Below are 18280 nucleotides of genomic sequence, written 5' to 3'. Positions count from 1 at the left end.
GGGGTCCTGCTGGGTCGCCGCCTCCCGGACAGCCTTCGGAGAGCTCTGGGTCGGCACCTCTCGGGTAGCGTGGGGGGATCTCTGGGTCGCCGCCTCCTGAACAGACTTCGGAGAGCTCTGGCTCGCCACCTGCGGAGCTGCGTCGTCGGACCGCTGGGTCGCCGCCTCCCGGACAGACTTTGGAGAGCTCTGGGTCCCCGCCTCCGGGACAGCGTCGGGGGACCGCTGCGTCCCTACATCCTGGGCAGGGGCCTTCTCTGAGCCTGGAAGAACAGTGTGGAGACCTTACCTGTGTCCCCTACTTTCTCCACAAGAAGATTTATCCAAATGGGCTGGGGGATTAGGGTCTGGAACCTGAGAGTGCAGGATTAATTTGACCTTCTATATTCCTTGCAAGAAGGAAACCCTCTCCTGGACTGAGAGGATGAGACCGCTGCCCGGTGATCTCCGGGAAACATCAAGATCTCTACCAAGGAACCCATGGCCTACCTAGGGTACCCCTCACTATTCCCGGTTTCATACTTTGTGCCCGGAGTTGGCGATGATAGTCAGCCAAATTCATGATCATCTTGGATACATCTTTCTGGTAATAGGGCCGACCAAATATCAAGATCTCAGCCTCGCCCTCGGGGTCCCAATGATTAACGTGAAGCAGGGTCTGTGACACACACTCGACGTGTGGTATGTGCTCTCCTCCCCGACCTGTGCAGGAAGCAAAGAGGCTGTGAGGGGCGGGATTTGGGAGGGGAAGGCGGCGGGAGAAGGTAGCGCTGGTTTGGGGCTAGGACCGCTGGAGAGGCTGGCCCTGGAAGGCGGCCAGCCTGGGGGGCGGGGTGGATAGGAGTGTCGGGGGTGGAAAGACCGCACTGGCCACCGCTCTCAGACCCACTCACCGAAGATCGCCTCCACCAGCCACGCCTCGAGGTGAACAGCCTTCGGACTCTTCAGGTACTCGGAGTGGAACCAATAGGGTCGCTTGGTGAGGTTACCGAGCACCTCGAATAGCGTCCCTTCTCTCTGTTCCAGCTGTACGAGCGTCGGAAACCGCTTAGGAGTGGCCATGCTGCAGTAGGCCTTGCTGCTAGCGGCCGTGAAGCTGCAAACCAAGAAGGCCAAGGTTAGTATCAGTTGCGGCAGTTGTGGCTTGGCCAGGGCCTTATTTCAAGGGCTTTTGGTAAGCCCCTCCCCATCCGCCTCCCAAACTCCGCAGCCTCGGCTTCTTCCCGAGATTGCAGGAGTGCACTGGGTAGAGCACCTGGGCGCTGTAGGAGGGGCCACTGGTCTGGACCCGCCCATTTCCCCAGGCCCTGGGAGCCAGAGGTGGAGCTTCTTCTGGGAAGCAGGTCTCGGGGAGATGAGGACGGCCCGGTAGAGGCATGGGAAGATCCAACATCTGGACAATACCTTTCAGAGAAGCGAACTGATATTTGCGCAGCCACAGGTGCTTTTCAGACGGTTCAAATGGGACCAGCATTCCTGAGGGGTTGGAATGACTTTTTCATGGAAAACCTAATGAAATGCATTGAAGAAGTAAAAATTCAAGGATTAAAAAAGGTGTTCAAGGGCTAAAGTAAGTCCCACTTTATCTTGAACCCTGAATACTGAGTTCCCTCCTCAGAGACCATCACATTTCCAGCTTCTTCCTTGACTTGTCAGAGACAGCTGAGCACATCCAGAGCAAATTCTCTAAGTAACATGTTATTTCTATGTCTTGGTTTTGTTTGTTTGTCTTGTTTTGTCCAGTTTAAAGCATTACCCATGAACTGCTACTCAGGAAGATAAAGTTATATAACTTTAGTAGTTGGGGTGTCATGCCCAGGCCCAGAGGTGAGAGATCCTCTGAACTCAGGTTCAAACTTGTATCCTCTGTGGGAGTTCTGTAGGCCAAAGAAGTGCATGAGAAATTTGTAGGTGTCTGACAGGATCAAAAGTCTTGAGACCTAAGCAGAATGTGAATTAAGAGCCAAAGAAGGGCAAAATCTATTCAAAGAATCACAGAATGGATTGGCAGAACGATTGGGTAGACAGAACAATTGAGTCTATAACTGACACCCAAGGATCTGGGCTCCATAACTATCCCCTCTGGAGGTTACGGACTCACTAACATAGCAACTATAAATTGAATTTTAATGTCCCATCAGTACTGCCAAAAAGAATCCAATCTGAGAAGTATTTCCATGAAAATCTCTAGTCTGAAATCTCTTTCTTACAGCAAATGATATACGATAATATATTGTTTCTTAGTAGGTGTAAGAGGATACTTAGAGTTCTACGCATGTTATTGTCATTATGTACGGGTAGAGATTTTTTACTTCATTGAAGTTTTAGAATTAGGAATGGAAATATTTAAGAGAATTAAAATTAGAGTATTAATATTTAAAAGTGATCTGTCATTTATATGAAATCCTAGAATACATGGACTAATCTATAGAAAGCATGGAGTATTCTCATGGATAGAAAGCATGGATTGAAAGCATGGAGTACTTGCCCAGGGAGGGGAATGCAGGGAGGAAAGGATTGGAAAGAGGCATTTGGAAACTCTCGGGGATGATGGAAATGTGCATTATCTTGATTACAGTGATGGCTTCACTGGATATGGTTTATATGTCAAAACTGGTTAATTGTACACATTTTATTTTATTTAAAAAAAATTTTTTTTTCAACATTTATTTATTTTTGGGACAGAGAGAGACAGAGCATGAACGGGGGAGGGGCAGAGAGAGAGGGAGACACAGAATCGGAAACAGGCTCCAGGCTCTGAGCCATCAGCCCAGAGCCCGACGCGGGGCTCGAACTCACGGACCGCGAGATCGTGACCTGGCTGAAGTCGGACGCTTAACCGACTGCGCCACCCAGGCGCCCCAATTGTACACATTTTAATATAAGCAGTTTATTGTGCTTTATTCTTCAAAGTGGTTTAAAAAGAAAGGAATCCTATACATGGTATTTTATATTGCTGTAATATTTTAGATAATTTATTATATTAGAAAAACAGTTTTGTAACTCCAATTTAAAATATATAAATAAAAAAGTAAAAAATAAAATATATAGTTAAGTCTTGGATTTAGATATATGACTTTAAGATGAAATCTTAGTTTATATTCAGTGTTGGATCACTGAGAAGAACTTCAGTTTCAATATATTCATACGTTTTATTTATTTTATTTACAAGAATTATTTAGTAATTGAGAAGTTCTTGTTATTTGAGGCTATTAAAGTACTTTGCAAAGCTCTTTGCCATGTATGAGAATGGGTTTTGTTTTTGTTTTTGTTTTTGTTTTGTTTTGTTTCTGAGATTGTTTAGTTAATCAAATTTGTCAAGGAGACCTTATGTCATTCGTAGCCCATTAAACATAACTTTTACAACTTTCTAGACTTATGAATAGGATAGTGAGTTTTGAAAGAAAAACTTGAAAGCTTAAGGAAGGACTAAAGGTTTGATTTTTACAATTTGAAAATATATTTCTTTTTTTTTTTTAATTTTTTAAAAATGTTTTTATTTATTTTTGAGACAGAGAGAGACAGAGCATGAATGGGGGAGGGTCAGAGAGAGAAGGAGACACAGAATCTGAAACAGGCTCCAGGCTCTGAGCTGTCAGCACAGAGCCCGACGCGGGGCTCGAACTCATGGACCGCGAGATCATGACCTGAGCTGAAGTCGGACGTCTAACCGACTGAGCCATCCAGGTGCCCCGAAAATATATTTCTTTTAATGTTTATTCATTTTGAAAGAGAGAGTGCACGTGTGAGCAGGGGAGAGAGAGAATCCCAAGCAGTCTCCTGCACTGTCAGCACAGAGCCCACTCAGGGTAGATCTAACAAATTGTGAGGCTATGACCTGAGCAGAAACAAAGAGTCAGCCGCCCAACCAACTGAGTTACCCAGGCGCCCCTGGTTTTTACAGTTTTAGGAAATATTAATTTTCAAAGAAATCTCTAAACACTCTTTTGTATGCACATAAATCACCCCCAAGGTTCCAAAAAAGAAAAAATACACCGTCTTTCACCCTCCTCTCCCAGCTTACCTATATTTATCAGACCTGGTACCCCCTGCCCCACTTCAGTAATATGATTTTGTTAGAGCAGTGTTCAAGTTTATACTATTATGACCTTGTAAATAATATTCATAAACTGCAATATGATTTCTTGGGTAAAGTTTTATTTTTCTTGATGTTATTAATTGCTTTTTTGTTCAAATGCTTCTTTTTCTTTTTAAAATGCTTACTTTTCTGGGCACCTGGGTGGCTTAGTCAGTTAAGTGTCCAACTTCAGTTCAGATCATGGTCTCTTGGTTCATGTGTTCAAAGTTCCTTCTCTCTTGGTTCATGTGTTTGAGCTTCCTTCCAGGAAGGAAGCACTGTCAGTGTGGAGCCTGCTTGGGGGGGTCTCCCTCCTTCCCTCTCTCTCTTTCTGCCTTTCCCCCACTTGCTCTCTCTCTCTCTCTCTCAAAATAAATAAATAAACTTTAAAAAAATGCTTATATTTCTATGTGTTCCTCCTTTATCTCCAAACTGCCCAACTATGTAAATTTCTCCTGTCCTTTCAAGCCCAGCAGGCACTTTATCATTTCATCTTGACAGTATTGCTCCTTCAGTCTTAACTGTTCTAATCTAAGTTAGTTGCTTTCCAGGCCCATCATCCTGAGTTTACCACAGCCTTTTTCTGGTGTTGGGTCCTGGGCTCTCTGGATCCCATGACTTCCTTTCTTTGTGCATGTGCCTGTTTGGTTTTGTTGTTGTTTGTTTGTCTAGTAGATTTTATAGTAGTATCAATAGCATTCAGGCAAAAATTATTAAATTTATATATAATCATCCTTAAGAGGATCCTTGTGGTTTCTACTATACTTATGCTTCCCACTTTGTTTCTGATCAGCTTCTAAGAAGTTGAGACTGAGCTAGCTGAATTCCAGGAAGGCAGCAGAAAATTAAAGGCAGAGTTGTGAGCACAATTAGTTCAGGCTAAACAAAGAAATAGAGACTTGCAAGCTGATAACAAGACTGAAACATGCAGTGGAAGCATTAAAGGCAATTGTGGCAATTGATGCTGATGCCTAATGTGCTAGGTTTAGTAAGATGAGAAATATATTTTTTCAGGTGGAACTTAAGAGCAGTAGGCAACAAAAAAAAATAAAAGCAAGTTTCAAGAGAATTTTTGAAATAAAATGTTCTCTTCTACTGAACCATGTAAAGGTGGCTTAGAGTTAAGAAGTTCACTTAGAAATTTCATAGCTGTCAGCCTTCTAGCCTAATGTTCCTAGCTATAATATGGTAGTTCCTATAATTTTCAAAGGCTGTCAGATAGATTGGTTCATTCTACAGTACTTTAAAATTATATATATGACATATGCAGTTATTTCATTATCGTTCATTGTCCCTTCAGTTTTGGAGTCTAATTTGGGTTAACAATTAGCTTTAAAAAGGAGTTTTCAGTAGTACAAAGATTAACCCTTTTTGTTGCTCTTTACTACCTGCCTGAGCCAAATGCTTGGGAGTGTTTTTGCATCTGGGGAGTGAATGGGTTTGGGAAACGTGGTGGGCGAGTTCAGGTAAGGGATAAGGAATTTGGACTCTTAGTGGTGGTTTACACTGGGCTTAACCTGGGCTACATTCACCCTGAGAACCAGAGATTCTCTCACCAAGTTCATAATATTTGAGGCAAAGTTTTCCTTATTTGACTTCTCTTCAGAGAGAGACTTCCTTTCATTTTGATGGAGTAAATCCTCTATTATTTTCTGAGGAAATGCATATTTTGAGGCCTTGCATGTTGGAATATATTTTTATTCTATCCAGATAGTTATTTGGACATTTGGCCTTAAATTTTTTCCTTTTTCAGAGAGAGAGAGGGAGAGAGAGTGCACACATGTGTGTAAGCAGGGAAGGAGCAGAAAGAGAAAGAGAGAGAATCTGAAGCAGGCTTTGTGCTGACAACATGGCTCAAACTCACAAACTGCAAGATCATGACCTGAACTGAAATCAAGAGTTCCACACCCAACAGGCTGAGTCACCCAACTGTCCCTGGCCTTAGAATTCTTGACTGAAATAATTTTCCCCTCAAAATTTCATGCTTTACTTTATTGTCCTCCAGCTTCCACTGATGCTTTTGACAAGTTTAGGCCATTCTGATCTTAATCTTTGGGAAATGATCTTCAATTATTTCACTAAACATTTTTTTTTCCTTTGGGGCACCTGGGTGGCCTCAGTTGGTTAAGCATCTGACTTCCACTCACAGTTCATGAGTTTGAGCCCCATTGGGCTCTCTGCTGTCAGCCCAGAGCTGGCTTCAGATCCTCTGTCACCCTTTTTCTCTGCCTCTCTCCCACTTGTGTTCTCTCTCTCTTAAATAAATAAACTTAAAACACACACACACACACACACACACACACACACACACACACACACACATTTTTCCCCCTTGTGTTTCCCGTCTCTTTCTCTTGTTATTCAAAAGTTGGCCTTCTGGACCAGTGTTCTTCTTTTTCTTTTATTTTTCATTTGCCCTATGCTGTTTTTGTTTGTCTGGTAATCACTGAAGTTTGGAACTAAAAAACTCATTAGAAGCTCTGAGCAGGTAGGGTTGTCTACACCCAACATTCACTGAGGGAGATATGTGTAGAATTTTTTTGTGGGAATCCCAGTGCAGTCTCATGAGATGTTTCAGTGTTCTCTCCACTGGCCACCCCTTATGTGAGTTCTGCATACTTTAGAAGCAACACACACTTTTTAAAATTTAGTTTCCTTTTTTCTTTGAATTCATTGTCTTAGTTTAGATAGAAAAATTGTCATTTCAACCGTGTACTGAAATCTTAATGTAAGTGAATGCTTGAAGCTAGTCAAAATGGTACCAATATAAAAATGGAGCCAGTAGTCCATGAGCTTGAAATCCATGAGTGATGATTTTTTAAATAAATAATAACAGCTATGTGGGAGTGGTATTGGGGTGGGGGAAGGATGTCCTCTGTATTAGAGGATGGCGATGATGATGATGATGAAATAATGATAGTAGCTGTGTGTGAATGAATTAAGGAAGCACTAATCACACACTGTGTGACCTAATCTGTGGAACAATTTTGAGAGTAGTAGTGATTATTATTCCTGAATCTGAGGCTCGCAGAAATAAGTGAGTGAAAATTGGATCTCATATCTTGGTGTATTTTGTCTTTTCCCCTCCCTGAGGAACAGTTTGTATCTTTATTCCTTTTGGTATTTATTCTGAGACCAAGGACTTGCTTAACCTGGTGATTTGTCTTCAATCCCCTGAAGGTGCTTTTTCCACAATCCAGGTGATTCTAAGGTACAAGAAAGTTGAGAATCACTATATGAGATCACTCTGGATTTTCCAATTTCCAGGGCTGATCATGTAGCTTTAATACATCTCTTCTGTTCACAGATACTACTTTGATTCTGCATTTGTTCCTTGTTAATTTCAGAATGTCTTAAAACCATATGTGATATTTGAGTATGGACATATAAGAAAAAATATATACTTCTGCTTCATTACCTTGACTTTAAAAGACTGTTATTTTTTCTGTAATCAAAATAGATGCTTCTACTATAGAAATAAAATTTCTATACTACCTAAAACAACTATAACAAAAAAGAGTATTTCTAGTTACATCTTTTGTTCTAAGTCTTTCTACTCCTGCTTTGTATCTCTTATGGTCTAGATTAAAAAACACTGAAGTCCACTGTAAAGAAAGCTTTATCATCTTCTGCACATCCCACTTTAAATAATACAAGTCGTGGGGTGCCTGGGTGGCTAGGTCAGTTGATTGTCCAACCCTTGATTTTAGCTCAGGTCATGATCCCAGAGTTTTGGAATCAAGCATCTCTTTGGGCTCCATGCTGAGTGTGCAGCCTGCTTAAGATTCTCCCTCTCTTTCTCTCTCTCTCTCTCCCTCTCTAAAATTAAATAAACAAGTGAATGAATAAGTAAATAAACAAATAAATGAATAATTCATGTTGTAATTATCAACATGGATGTGTCTGGCTCCAGTGTCCTTATACTGTGTTATAGGCCTGAAAAGTAAATAATTAAAATTATTTCTTCTAACAGTAAAAGGAGCCACCAGCTGCTCTGGAATGCTATTTCCAGGAAGACTCTGACCTCAGCTTTTTGGAAGATCTCTGTCACCCTCCCACCTCTTGCATTACTCCCATCCTACCTTCTTTTTAGTCAAGAAAGTATTTACTTTTATAGCTAGTAACAGGTGTTGAGGGGTAGTGAGTGTTTAGATGATGGAAAGGCGTACCCTAATAACACACTCAGATGGTTTTGAAGTTTTCAACCAGAATTAAACCTGAGTGGATTAAAATATCTGATTATTTGCTACTTAATAGAGATGCTCAATGCAAAAGGATGTAAACATTCTCCAACAGAAGAAAAGCAAATGAATTAGACAATAAGAAAAAAACCTGAAGTTATAATGTTTAATATCTAGTAAACTTTAGGGGCGCCTGGGTGGCTTAGTCAGCTGAGCATCCGACTTCGGTTCAGGTCATGATCTCACGGTCTGTGAGTTCGAGCCCCGCATCGGGCTTTGTACTGACGGCTCGGAGCCTGGAGCCTGCTTCAGATTCTGTGTCCCTCCCCTCTCTCTCTGCCCCATCTCTGTTTGTGCTCTGTCTCTGTCTTTCAAAAATGAATAAACATTAAAAAAATAATTTAAAAATATGTAGTTGACTTTACTGTGAATGGCATTAAGCAGGAAATGATCTTTATGTAAGAACATATTGTTAATCATTTTGTACCACAGTGTTCTCTTTAAGTCTCTTAACTATCCACCTTTCACTACCAATAGAACACAATGGTATATGGCAGCTAAAAAGGGGTCCCAAGAATGCGACTGAAATTCAGACAGATATTGAAATTTTAAAATTCTTTTTTTTATTAGTTTTCTTTATTTTTGAGAGGCAGAGAGAAACAGAGCATGAGTGGGGGAGGGGCAGAGAGAGAGGGAGACACAGAATCCAAAGCAGGCTCCAGGCTCTGAGCTGTCAGAACAGAGCCTGATGCGGGGCCCCAACTCACGGACCGTGAGATCATGACCTGAGCTGAAGTTGGATGCTCAACTGACTAAGCCACCCAGGCGCCCCAGAAATTTTAAAATTCTGATTCCATTCCTTTAATTAAACTTTTTTTATTTTGGGATAATTGTAGATTCACATGCAGTTGAAATAAAAAATACAGAGAGAAAAAAAATACAGAGAGCTCCCATGTACCCTTACTCAGTTTCCTCCTATGGTAACATCTTGCAAACCTTTAGTACAATATCACAACCAGGACATCAACATTGGTGTAGTCCAGACACAGAACATTTCCTTCACAAGAATCCCCCATCTTGCTCTTTGATAGCCACACCCACGTCCTTTCAGTCCCTACCCCCTCATTAATTTCTGGCAACCACTTACATGTATCTGTTCTTCATTTCAATAATTTTGTCATTTCAAAAATGTTATGTAAATGGAATTATATAGTATGTAAACTTTTGGGATTGGCCTTCCCCCCCCCCCCCTTCAGGATTATCCTATGGAGATTAATCGGGGGTGTTTGTTTCTTCTTCTTCTTTTTTTTTTTTTTTAATGTTTATTTATTTTTTTGAGAGAGAGAGGGAGGGAGAAAGCAGGAGAGGGGCAGAGAGAAAGGGAGAGAGAGAATCCTAAGCAGGCTCAATGTTCAGCATGGAGCTCCACCTGGGGCTGGTCATTCTTTCCACACACACCCCCCCACCTCCAGATTGTTTTAACTATTCTGGTTCCTTTGCCTTTTCGTATAAATTTCATTATTTTTTTAATTTAATTTTTTATTTTAGAGAGCAAAAGCTATCAGGGGAGAGGGGCAGAGAGAGAGAGAGAGAGAGAGAGAGAGAGAGAGAGAGAGAATCTAAGCAGGCACCATGCTCAGCACAGAGCCCAATGTAGGCCTTGATCCTATGACCCTGGGATCATGACCTGAGCCAAAATCAAGAGTCAGATGCTCAACGGACAGAGCCACTAAGGCACCCCCATCCAGGCTGTTTCTGTTAACACTTTGTTTCTTTTTATTGTTGAGTACTATTCTATGGTAAAGTATATCACAGTTTATTTAACTACTCACTTGTTGAAGGACATATGTGTTGTTTCCAGCTTTTGGCTATTACAAATAAGGTTGCTCTGAAAATTCGTGTGAGAGTCTTTGTGTGGACATATGTTTTCATTTTTCTTGGGTGAATACCTTGGAGAGTAATTGCTGGGTCCTATGGTAACTCTGTTTAATTGTTTGGGGAACTGTCAGATTCTCTTCAGAGTTCCCATCAGCGATGTACAACTGATCTAGTTTTTCTGAAGCTTCACTTTAGGGTTGTCCCTATTTTTAATTTTAGTCATTCTAATAGTTGTGTATGGTATCTCATTTAGGTTTTTTTTTTTTTTAATGTTTATTTATTTTTGAGAGAGAGAGAGACAGAGTGAGCGCTGGGGATGGTCAGAGAGAGAGGGAGACACAGAATCCGAAGCCGGCTCCAGGCTCTGAGCTATCAGCACAGAGCCTGACGCGGGGCTCAAACCCACAAACTGTGAGATCATGATCTGAGCCAAAGTCAGATGCCCAACTGACTGAGCCACCCAGGTGCCCCATCTTATTTAGATTTTAATTTACATTTCCCTAATAGCAAATGATAATGAAAATCTTTTCATGTACTTACTAGGCATCTCTATATCCCATTAAGTGAAATGTCTTTATGTTTTTTATTTTCTACTTGTATTAGTTTTTACTCTTGAGTTTTGGGAGTTCTTTATGTGTTCTTTTTTTAATGTTTATTCATTTAAAAAAATTTTAATATTTTTATATATTTTTGAGAGAGAGAGCAAGAGTTGGGGAGGGTCAAAGAGAGAGGGAGACACAGAATCCAAAGCAGGCTCCAGGCCCCTCAAAAATAAAAAAAGATTACAAAGAAAATTAAAAAAAAAAAAAAAAAAAGAGAGGGGTGCCTGGATGGCTCAGTCAGTTAAGCATCCGACTTCAGCTCAGGTCATGATCTCACCATTCGTGAGTTCGAGCCTCACATCCTGCTTTGTGCTGTCAGCTCAGAGCCTGGAGCCTGCTTTGGATTCTGCGTCTCCCTCTCTCTCTGTTCTTCCCCCATTCATACTTTGTCTCTCCCAAAGCAGGCTTCAGGCTCCCGAGCTGTCAGAACAGAGCCCGAGGTGGGGCTGGAACTCATGAACCTTGAGATCATGACCTGAGTTGAAGTTAGAAGCTTAACTAACTGATCCACTCATTCTTTGTGAGATATGTGTTTTCCAAATGTTTTCTCCCAGTTATAGTTTGTCTTTTCATCTTCTTCTTCTTTCTTTTTTAAAGTCTATTTATTTATTTTTGAGAAAGACAGAGACAATGTGAGTGGGGGAGGGGCAGAGAGAGAATCCCAAGCAGGCTCCATGCTGTCAGCACAGAGCCTGACTGGGGCTCGAACCACAAACCTGTGAGATCTTGACCTGAGCTGAAATCAAAAGTCTCATGCTCAACTGACTGAGCCACCTAGGAATCCCGCCTTTTCATCTTAACAGGTTCTTAACAAAAGTTTTTACTTTAGATGAGATCCATTGATCAATGTTTTCTTTTATGGATCAGGCTTTTGGTGACAAACCCAAGGACTCTTAGATTAGTCTAGTTTCTGAAAGATTACTCCTGTATTTTTCCCTAAAGTCTTTATGTCCATATATTTAACATTTAATCTGCCCATACCACGCAGTCTTTTTTTTTTTTTTTTAATTTTTTTTTTTTAACGTTTATTTATTTTTTTGGGACAGAGAGAGACAGAGCATGAACGGGGGAGGGGCAGAGAGAGAGGGAGACACAGAATCAGAAACAGGCTCCAGGCTCTGAGCCATCAGCCCAGAGCCCGACGCGGGGCTCGAACTCACGGACCGCGAGATCGTGACCTGGCTGAAGTCGGACACTTAACCGACTGCGCCACCCAGGCGCCCCACGCAGTCTTGATTACTATAGCTATAAAATGATAGTTAAATTTAGGCAGATTAATCATACTTTTTTTTTAAATTGTTTTAGCTATTCTGGTTCCTTAGCCTTTTCGTATAAATTTTATTGTTTTTTATTTAATTTAATTTCTTATTTTAGAGAGAAAGCAAGAATGGGCAGGGGAGAGGGGCAGAGGGAGAATCTTAGACAGGCCCCACCTTCTGCGCAGAGCCCAATGTGGGCTTGATCCCACGACCCTGGGATATGACCTGAGTGGAAACCAAGAGTTAGAGTCAGCCAACTAAGCCACACTTTCATATAAATTTTAACTGTTTATTTATTTATTTAGAGAGTGTGCATGAGTGGGGGAGGGGCAGAGAGAGAGGAAGAGAGAGAATCTCAGGCAGGCTCCATGCTGTCAGTGCAGAGCTCATTGTAGGGGCTGGATCTCACGAACAGTGAGTTCATGACCTGAGCTGAAATCAAGAGTCAGAAGGTTAACCAGACTGGGAAATTAAAGGGAGACACGTAAATACTTACATCCTGGGAAATAACAAAAGTTAAAATAGGTATTCCTCAAGCAAGAAGGGGTTGGTAGTAGCACACTTTCTGAGGAAGGGTTGGGGACAGGAATATAATTCCCCTTAGTAAATCACACCACTTTTCAAATAGGCCCCCAAACCAGCAGTTTGTGAAACTACAATCAAAATGGGTAAGTGAAAAAGCAACAAGGGCTCCATAGTCACTTATCCTAGGGGCCAGGCAGACAGTGGGGGAATCATTGATAGGAGTGGGGAAACCAGTGCTTATAAGCTGCTGATGTGACACTTGTGCTGATTTAATTGTGCATGAGCTCTTTAGAAGGGACATTAGTCATTATTATCCAATATTTTTGGATGGTCATACTTTCTGAACCAACAATTTAAGTCTTGGTTGTTTATCCTCTAAGTCTGTACAGTTTTACAAGTTTGAAATAAGTTTGTATAGTTATGCAGGCTTGTCTCTAATGCCCTCAAGTTAGACATAATTCCTGTGCCTCTCTATCTGCTTCTTTAAATACTATATTGGTGGGATGACTGGCTAGCTTAGTCAGTGGAACATGCGACTCTTCATCTTGGCGTTGTGGGTTTGAGCCCCATGTTGGGTATGCAGATTGCTTAAAAATAGAAGCTTTTTAAAAAGCTTTAAGTTTATTTTTATTTATTTTGAGAGAGAGAAAGAGAGAGAGAGAGAGAGAGAGAGAGAGAGAGAGAACAAGCAGGGGAGGGGCAGAGACAAGGAGAGACAGAATCCCAAGCAGGTACCACACCATCAGTGCAGAACCCAATGTGGGGCTCGAACTCACGAACTATGAGATCCTGACCTGAGCCAAAATCAAGAGTCGGATGCTTAAGCAACTGTACCACCCATGCACCCCTTAAAAATAGGAGCTTTTAAATACATACATGCATACATACTACATTGAACTTCCAGCCAAAGAAATGTTGTGGGAGTAGGTACGAGAAAGTATTTAGAAAGCATGGTAAGAAAATTCTCACTGAGGAGATGGGTTGCACTTTTGTCCCCCAATAGTGTTACTTTGTATTAGCTAACTAACACACAATTACTTCTCCTCCCTTCCCTTAAAATTCAAAACCACAGGTTTTGAACTGAGCCTGGCTGGCTCAGTCAGTAGAGCATGTGACTCTTAATCTCAGAGTCATGAGTTCAAGCTCTAAGTTAGGCATGAAGCCTACTTAAAAAAAATAAAAAAAGCAAAAAAGCAAAACCACAGAAAAGTAAAAAGAATTCTGTATGTCCTTACTGAGAATCAACTGTTGACATTTGTCACATTGGCTTTCTATATATACATAGAAAATGATAGTGTTTCATTTTTTTTTTTTGGCAGGGGGCTGAAATATTTGTAAGTAAATTGTAGATATCAACACTTCACTTTACATATTTCAGCATGTTTCTCATGAGAAACAGCACTTTCCCTTATATAATAAAAATACTTGGGGTGCCTGGGTGGCTTAGTTGGTTTAGCATCAGACTCTTGATTTTGGCTCAGGTCATGATGTCAGGGTTTGTGAGATGGAGCCCCCGTGTTGGCTTCTGCACTGACAGTGTGGAGCCTTCTTAGTATTCTCTCACTCTCCCTTTCTGTCTGCCCCTCTCCCACTCACATTCTCTCTCTCTCTCTCTCTCAAAATCAATAAACATTAAAAAAAATTAAAAAATACTTGTCATGTTCTACAAGTTCTGTATTATAGAACATATATGCAAATATTACTTTACAACATAGTCCATATTAAAATGTCCCCACTGGGGAACATGGCTGGCTCAGTCTGTAGAGCATGTGACTCTTGATCTCAACATTGTGAGTCTGAACCCCATGTTGGTGTAGACATTACTTAAAAATAAAATCATTTGTAATATTTTTTTAATGTTTATTTTTGACAGAGAAAGACAGAGCATGAGTGGGGGAGGGGCAGAAAGAGAGGGAGACACAGAATCTGAAGCAGGCTCCAGGCTTTGAGCTGTCAGCACAGAGCTGGATGCAGGGCTTGAACCCATGAACCATAAGATCATGACCTGAGTTTAACTTACTAAGCCACCCAGGTGCACCTAAAAATAAAATCTTATAAGAAAAAATAGCCCCCATTGGTCTAAAATGTTCTGTCTCTGCCTTTGATTCAGGATTTGAATCATGCATTGCATTTCATTGTCTCTTTATTAATAAAAGTCTTTATTTTTGTTTATATGACATTGACAAACCAGTAGTCCATTTGTCCTATTGGTGATGCTAATTCTGGTCTTTGTTGAGGTGGCATCTGTCCTCCAACTCTATATTGTAAAGGAACATTCTCTCCTGTCATTCCTTCCAGACCTTGTGAATATCCAGTTCCTTAATAGTTGAATATTTGATAGTTTTAGCCATGGATAATTATATAAATTGATTACATTGGTGGTTGCTAAAATCCTACAGTTGTTTAAGGGTTATTTATTTTGAGAAGGGGGGAGAGGCAGAGAGAGAGAGAGAGAAACCCAAGCAGGGTCCACACTGTCAACACAGAGCCAGACCTGAACCCACCAACTGTGAGATCACAACCTGAGTCAAAACCAAGAGTCAGACACTCAACCAACTGAGCCACCCAGGCACCCCAAGAACCTAGTTTTTGACTGAATATGAGGAAGTCTGCCCTAAGAAATAGTCTTAATAGTAAGCTCATGGGCTTAGATGTTACCAGAACAAGGTCTTGGGAAAAGTCAGCTTCATCTCTGCATTTATGAAGCTACGAAACATTGAAATCACACTTTCATTGGGTGAATCCCATGTATGAACTACAAATGATGTGCTTTTTAAATGAATAAAACTATTTTTTTAAGTTTTTTTATTTTGAGAGAGAGAGTGTGTGTGTGTGCACAAGTGGTGGGAGAGCAGAAAGACAGAGAGAATCCCAAGCAAGAATCCCCAATGCAGGACTCGAACTCACAAACCTGAGATCATAACCTGAGCCCAAGTTGGGTGCTTAACTGATTGAGCCACCCACCTGCCCCTAAACAAAACTATTTAGAACCAGAAGTCTGGACAGTGTGGAGGCTTCTTGGTATTCTCTCACTCTCCCTTTCTGTCTGCCCCTCTCCTACTCACATTCTGTCTCTCTCAAAATCAATAAACATTAAAAACATACAGTTTGGGCCAAAATGGCCACGTGCGGCACACCTGAGCTCTGAAATCTGGATAGATTTAAAAGTTCCAGACTCATGGGCTTCAAGGAACGTGGACAGCAGGGGCAGTTTAGAGCCCCCATCACGTTCCTTGAAGATAAATAATTTCTGAATCTCCTTTTCTCATTTGTTAAATGGCAGCAATTTAATTCCCAAGTCCCCATGAGTTGTAGGGGTCTCAGTGAAGACTCAGGGTTGGGCCCCGTTAGGTCCAGGGGAAATGGAACCCTCCTTTGGAACGTGGGAGGCAAAAACTTGATTTGGCAGTTACCCTGTGGTTCTCGCACCCTCAAACCTCAGTTTTCGACTTTTGGGGGTTCAGGCCCAACCGCTTGCTCCCAAGGGAAGAGCTGCCATCGCCCTCTCCCCCACACACTCCCCAGGCCAAGAGATTCTGGTGCGGAAGCAACGAGTCGACGGAAACCCTTATACCCTCTGAGGCAGCTGGGCCCACCGGTGCTGGGGAGAGAGTAAGGTGACGGAGGTGGTCACGTGCACGACCTAAGCGCAGGCGGGCCGGCGGAGCGATGTGAGTGGCCGCCTAGGGCCCCAGGCAGGGGGCGGGGCTTGTTGTAGGCGGGGCCTGCCCAGGTGCTCAACTTCCAGCCCGCGCCGTGGCCCTGGCTGACTGACTGTGTTAGGCCTAGCTTGGGTTGGAGTGTAATTGGTTTTGAAACCAGTGCAGATGGGGACGCTGCCGAAACGAAAAGATATTCCACCGTGGGTGAAAATTCCCGACGACTTGAAAGATCCTGAGGTGTTTCAGGTCCAGACACAACTCTTGGAAGCTATGTTTGGTGAGTGAGCCCAGCCCTGACCCAGGCGTCTCGGTCTCCGTGGGCCTGAGCGCTCATCTCCTTCCCCAAACAGGCGTAGGTGGATCTCGAATCCCGTACATCGAGCGAGTCAGCAAAGTCATGCTTGAGTTAAAGGTTCTGGAATCCTCGGGACTCGCCGAGGTCGTGGTTTATGGCTCTTACTTGTACAAGCTTAGGGCCAAATGGATGCTCCAGTCCATGGCCGAGTGGCACCGCCAGCGACAGGAACGAGGTGAGAGGTTTGGGGAAGCCTGGGTAGTTTTACTCCCTTTTCTGTAGCCCTTCTCAACTCTCCCTCTCTTCCACTGGCAGCCACCACCCGCACATTAGGCACCACCCGGGCGGCCCCCAGTAATGCCGTCTCTTGGTCCTAGAGACCTTGGATTAAGACTACGAAGAGAGGCTGCCTGGGACTAGCCTCATAGGGGAAGATTATCTGAGACCTGACCCCCATTCTTCCCTTCCCTCCAACACTCCCCCTAGCTTCTTGGGGGATATTGGAATGGGCTCAGCGACCCCACATTCTGAGGACTCCCGAGAATTCCAGGTGCAGACCGCTGGGCTGGGAAGTCCCAGAAATGAACCTTTAAAGAGGCTGAGAACTGCCCAGGCTTTTACCCTCTCTCCTCATGAACATCTGTTGCTTTCTGGTGCAGGGATGCTCAAGCTGGAGGATGCCATGAAGGCCCTGCATCTAGGTCCTTGGATGAAGTGAAGCCAGTTAGCAACCAACGCACCTGGATGCAGGATTGAGAGTAGACTGTGGTCAGAGCTGGAATGATCTGGCCTGGTTTAAAGTCTGCTCCAGCTTGGCAAGGAAAAACCAACAGTTTGTGGTCTCTGGCTTTGCCTCGGAGTCCTAATGTGGCTACCATTGCCACCCTCCCCTCCCCTCCCAAGTTTGCTAATTAAAGAATAAAATTTTGAATAAATAGCTCCTTGATGTTTCATTGAAGATATTGGAGATAACATCACAGCCAAGGTGGCCCTTGAGTTTAACCCTTAATTAAAACTTTCAAAGCTAGAAATGTCCAAGAGCACACTTGGGGGGGGGGGGAAAGGGAGGGTCTAGGAGTTGGGTTCTGAGATGCAGCTTTGACCAAAATTCAGTCAGTCTTAGGGGAAATGTGATATTGTCTGGAACTGACCTGGATTCTTTTAAAAATAACTATAATAGGTGAACATAACATGTATGAAATGAAAAGTGAATATTCTCAAATATAGAAGTGCCAGTACCTTCTCAGTGTACTACTTTTATATACTTGTAAACCAAATAGAAGACCACTAGCTGAGTTCTCTGCATTTAGTCTGCTGCAGAATGTTATTTCGGTTGGAATTTGAAGAAAAGGTTTACAATAGGTGGGACTCAATCCTGATGGTGGAGGGACAGTCAGACTGGGGACTACACTTTTCCCTACTAGAGATTAGCTTGGTAGTTCACAGATCAGAATGAATCCCACTTAGGGAGCTTTCTGGCCCTATGACCTTAGGTTGTTCAACCGCCTCAGTCTCTAATTTGGAGATAATAGCATCTGACTCCATATGAAGTTGTGAGGTTTAGCTGTTTATATATGTATGGTACTTATAACTGGCATCACATAGTAAGAAGTGTTGACTATTTCTTCGGGAGATTGACCAATAATTCGGAGAGAAAACTATCAATTAGATGTTTTCTGCAAGAGGCCAAGGTGGCATGTCCATCAGATAACTGCTCCCCACCCCCCCACCCCCACCCCCTTCACTATCACTAAATGAATGGCACCACCATTTTAGCCCAGTGGTTCTGGCCAAAAACTA

General features: G+C 42.5%; 2 protein-coding genes across 2 annotated transcripts in view; one reads left to right on the top strand and one right to left on the bottom strand.

The window, feature by feature from the left end:
* Positions 1–1813, bottom strand: part of KHDC3L (KH domain containing 3 like, subcortical maternal complex member) — a 2034-nt gene extending 221 nt beyond the window's left edge. The window contains exons 1-3 of the mRNA XM_040474605.1: positions 894–1813; positions 523–702; positions 22–263 (exon numbers count right to left, since the gene is read on the bottom strand). Of these exons, the coding sequence (XP_040330539.1) occupies positions 22–263; positions 523–702; positions 894–1062 (591 nt within the window). The 5' untranslated portion in view covers positions 1063–1813. The remainder of the gene's footprint in view (positions 1–21; positions 264–522; positions 703–893) is intronic.
* Positions 1814–16306: 14493 nt separating this feature from the next.
* Positions 16307–17372, top strand: DPPA5 (developmental pluripotency associated 5). The gene is made up of 3 exons (XM_040473091.1): positions 16307–16462; positions 16536–16715; positions 17140–17372. The coding sequence occupies exons 1-3, from the start codon at positions 16351–16353 to the stop codon at positions 17196–17198; spliced, it is 351 nt and encodes a 116-aa protein (XP_040329025.1). The 5' UTR covers positions 16307–16350; the 3' UTR covers positions 17199–17372.
* Positions 17373–18280: the final 908 nt, after the last annotated feature.

The sequence above is a fragment of the Herpailurus yagouaroundi genome, unplaced genomic scaffold (assembly GCF_014898765.1).
Source record: "Herpailurus yagouaroundi ecotype Mexico unplaced genomic scaffold, PumYag 139, whole genome shotgun sequence".
Taxonomy (NCBI): domain Eukaryota; kingdom Metazoa; phylum Chordata; class Mammalia; order Carnivora; family Felidae; genus Herpailurus; species Herpailurus yagouaroundi.
Note: the sequence above shows the minus strand (reverse complement) of the source record. Positions and strands in the feature narration are given on the sequence as shown.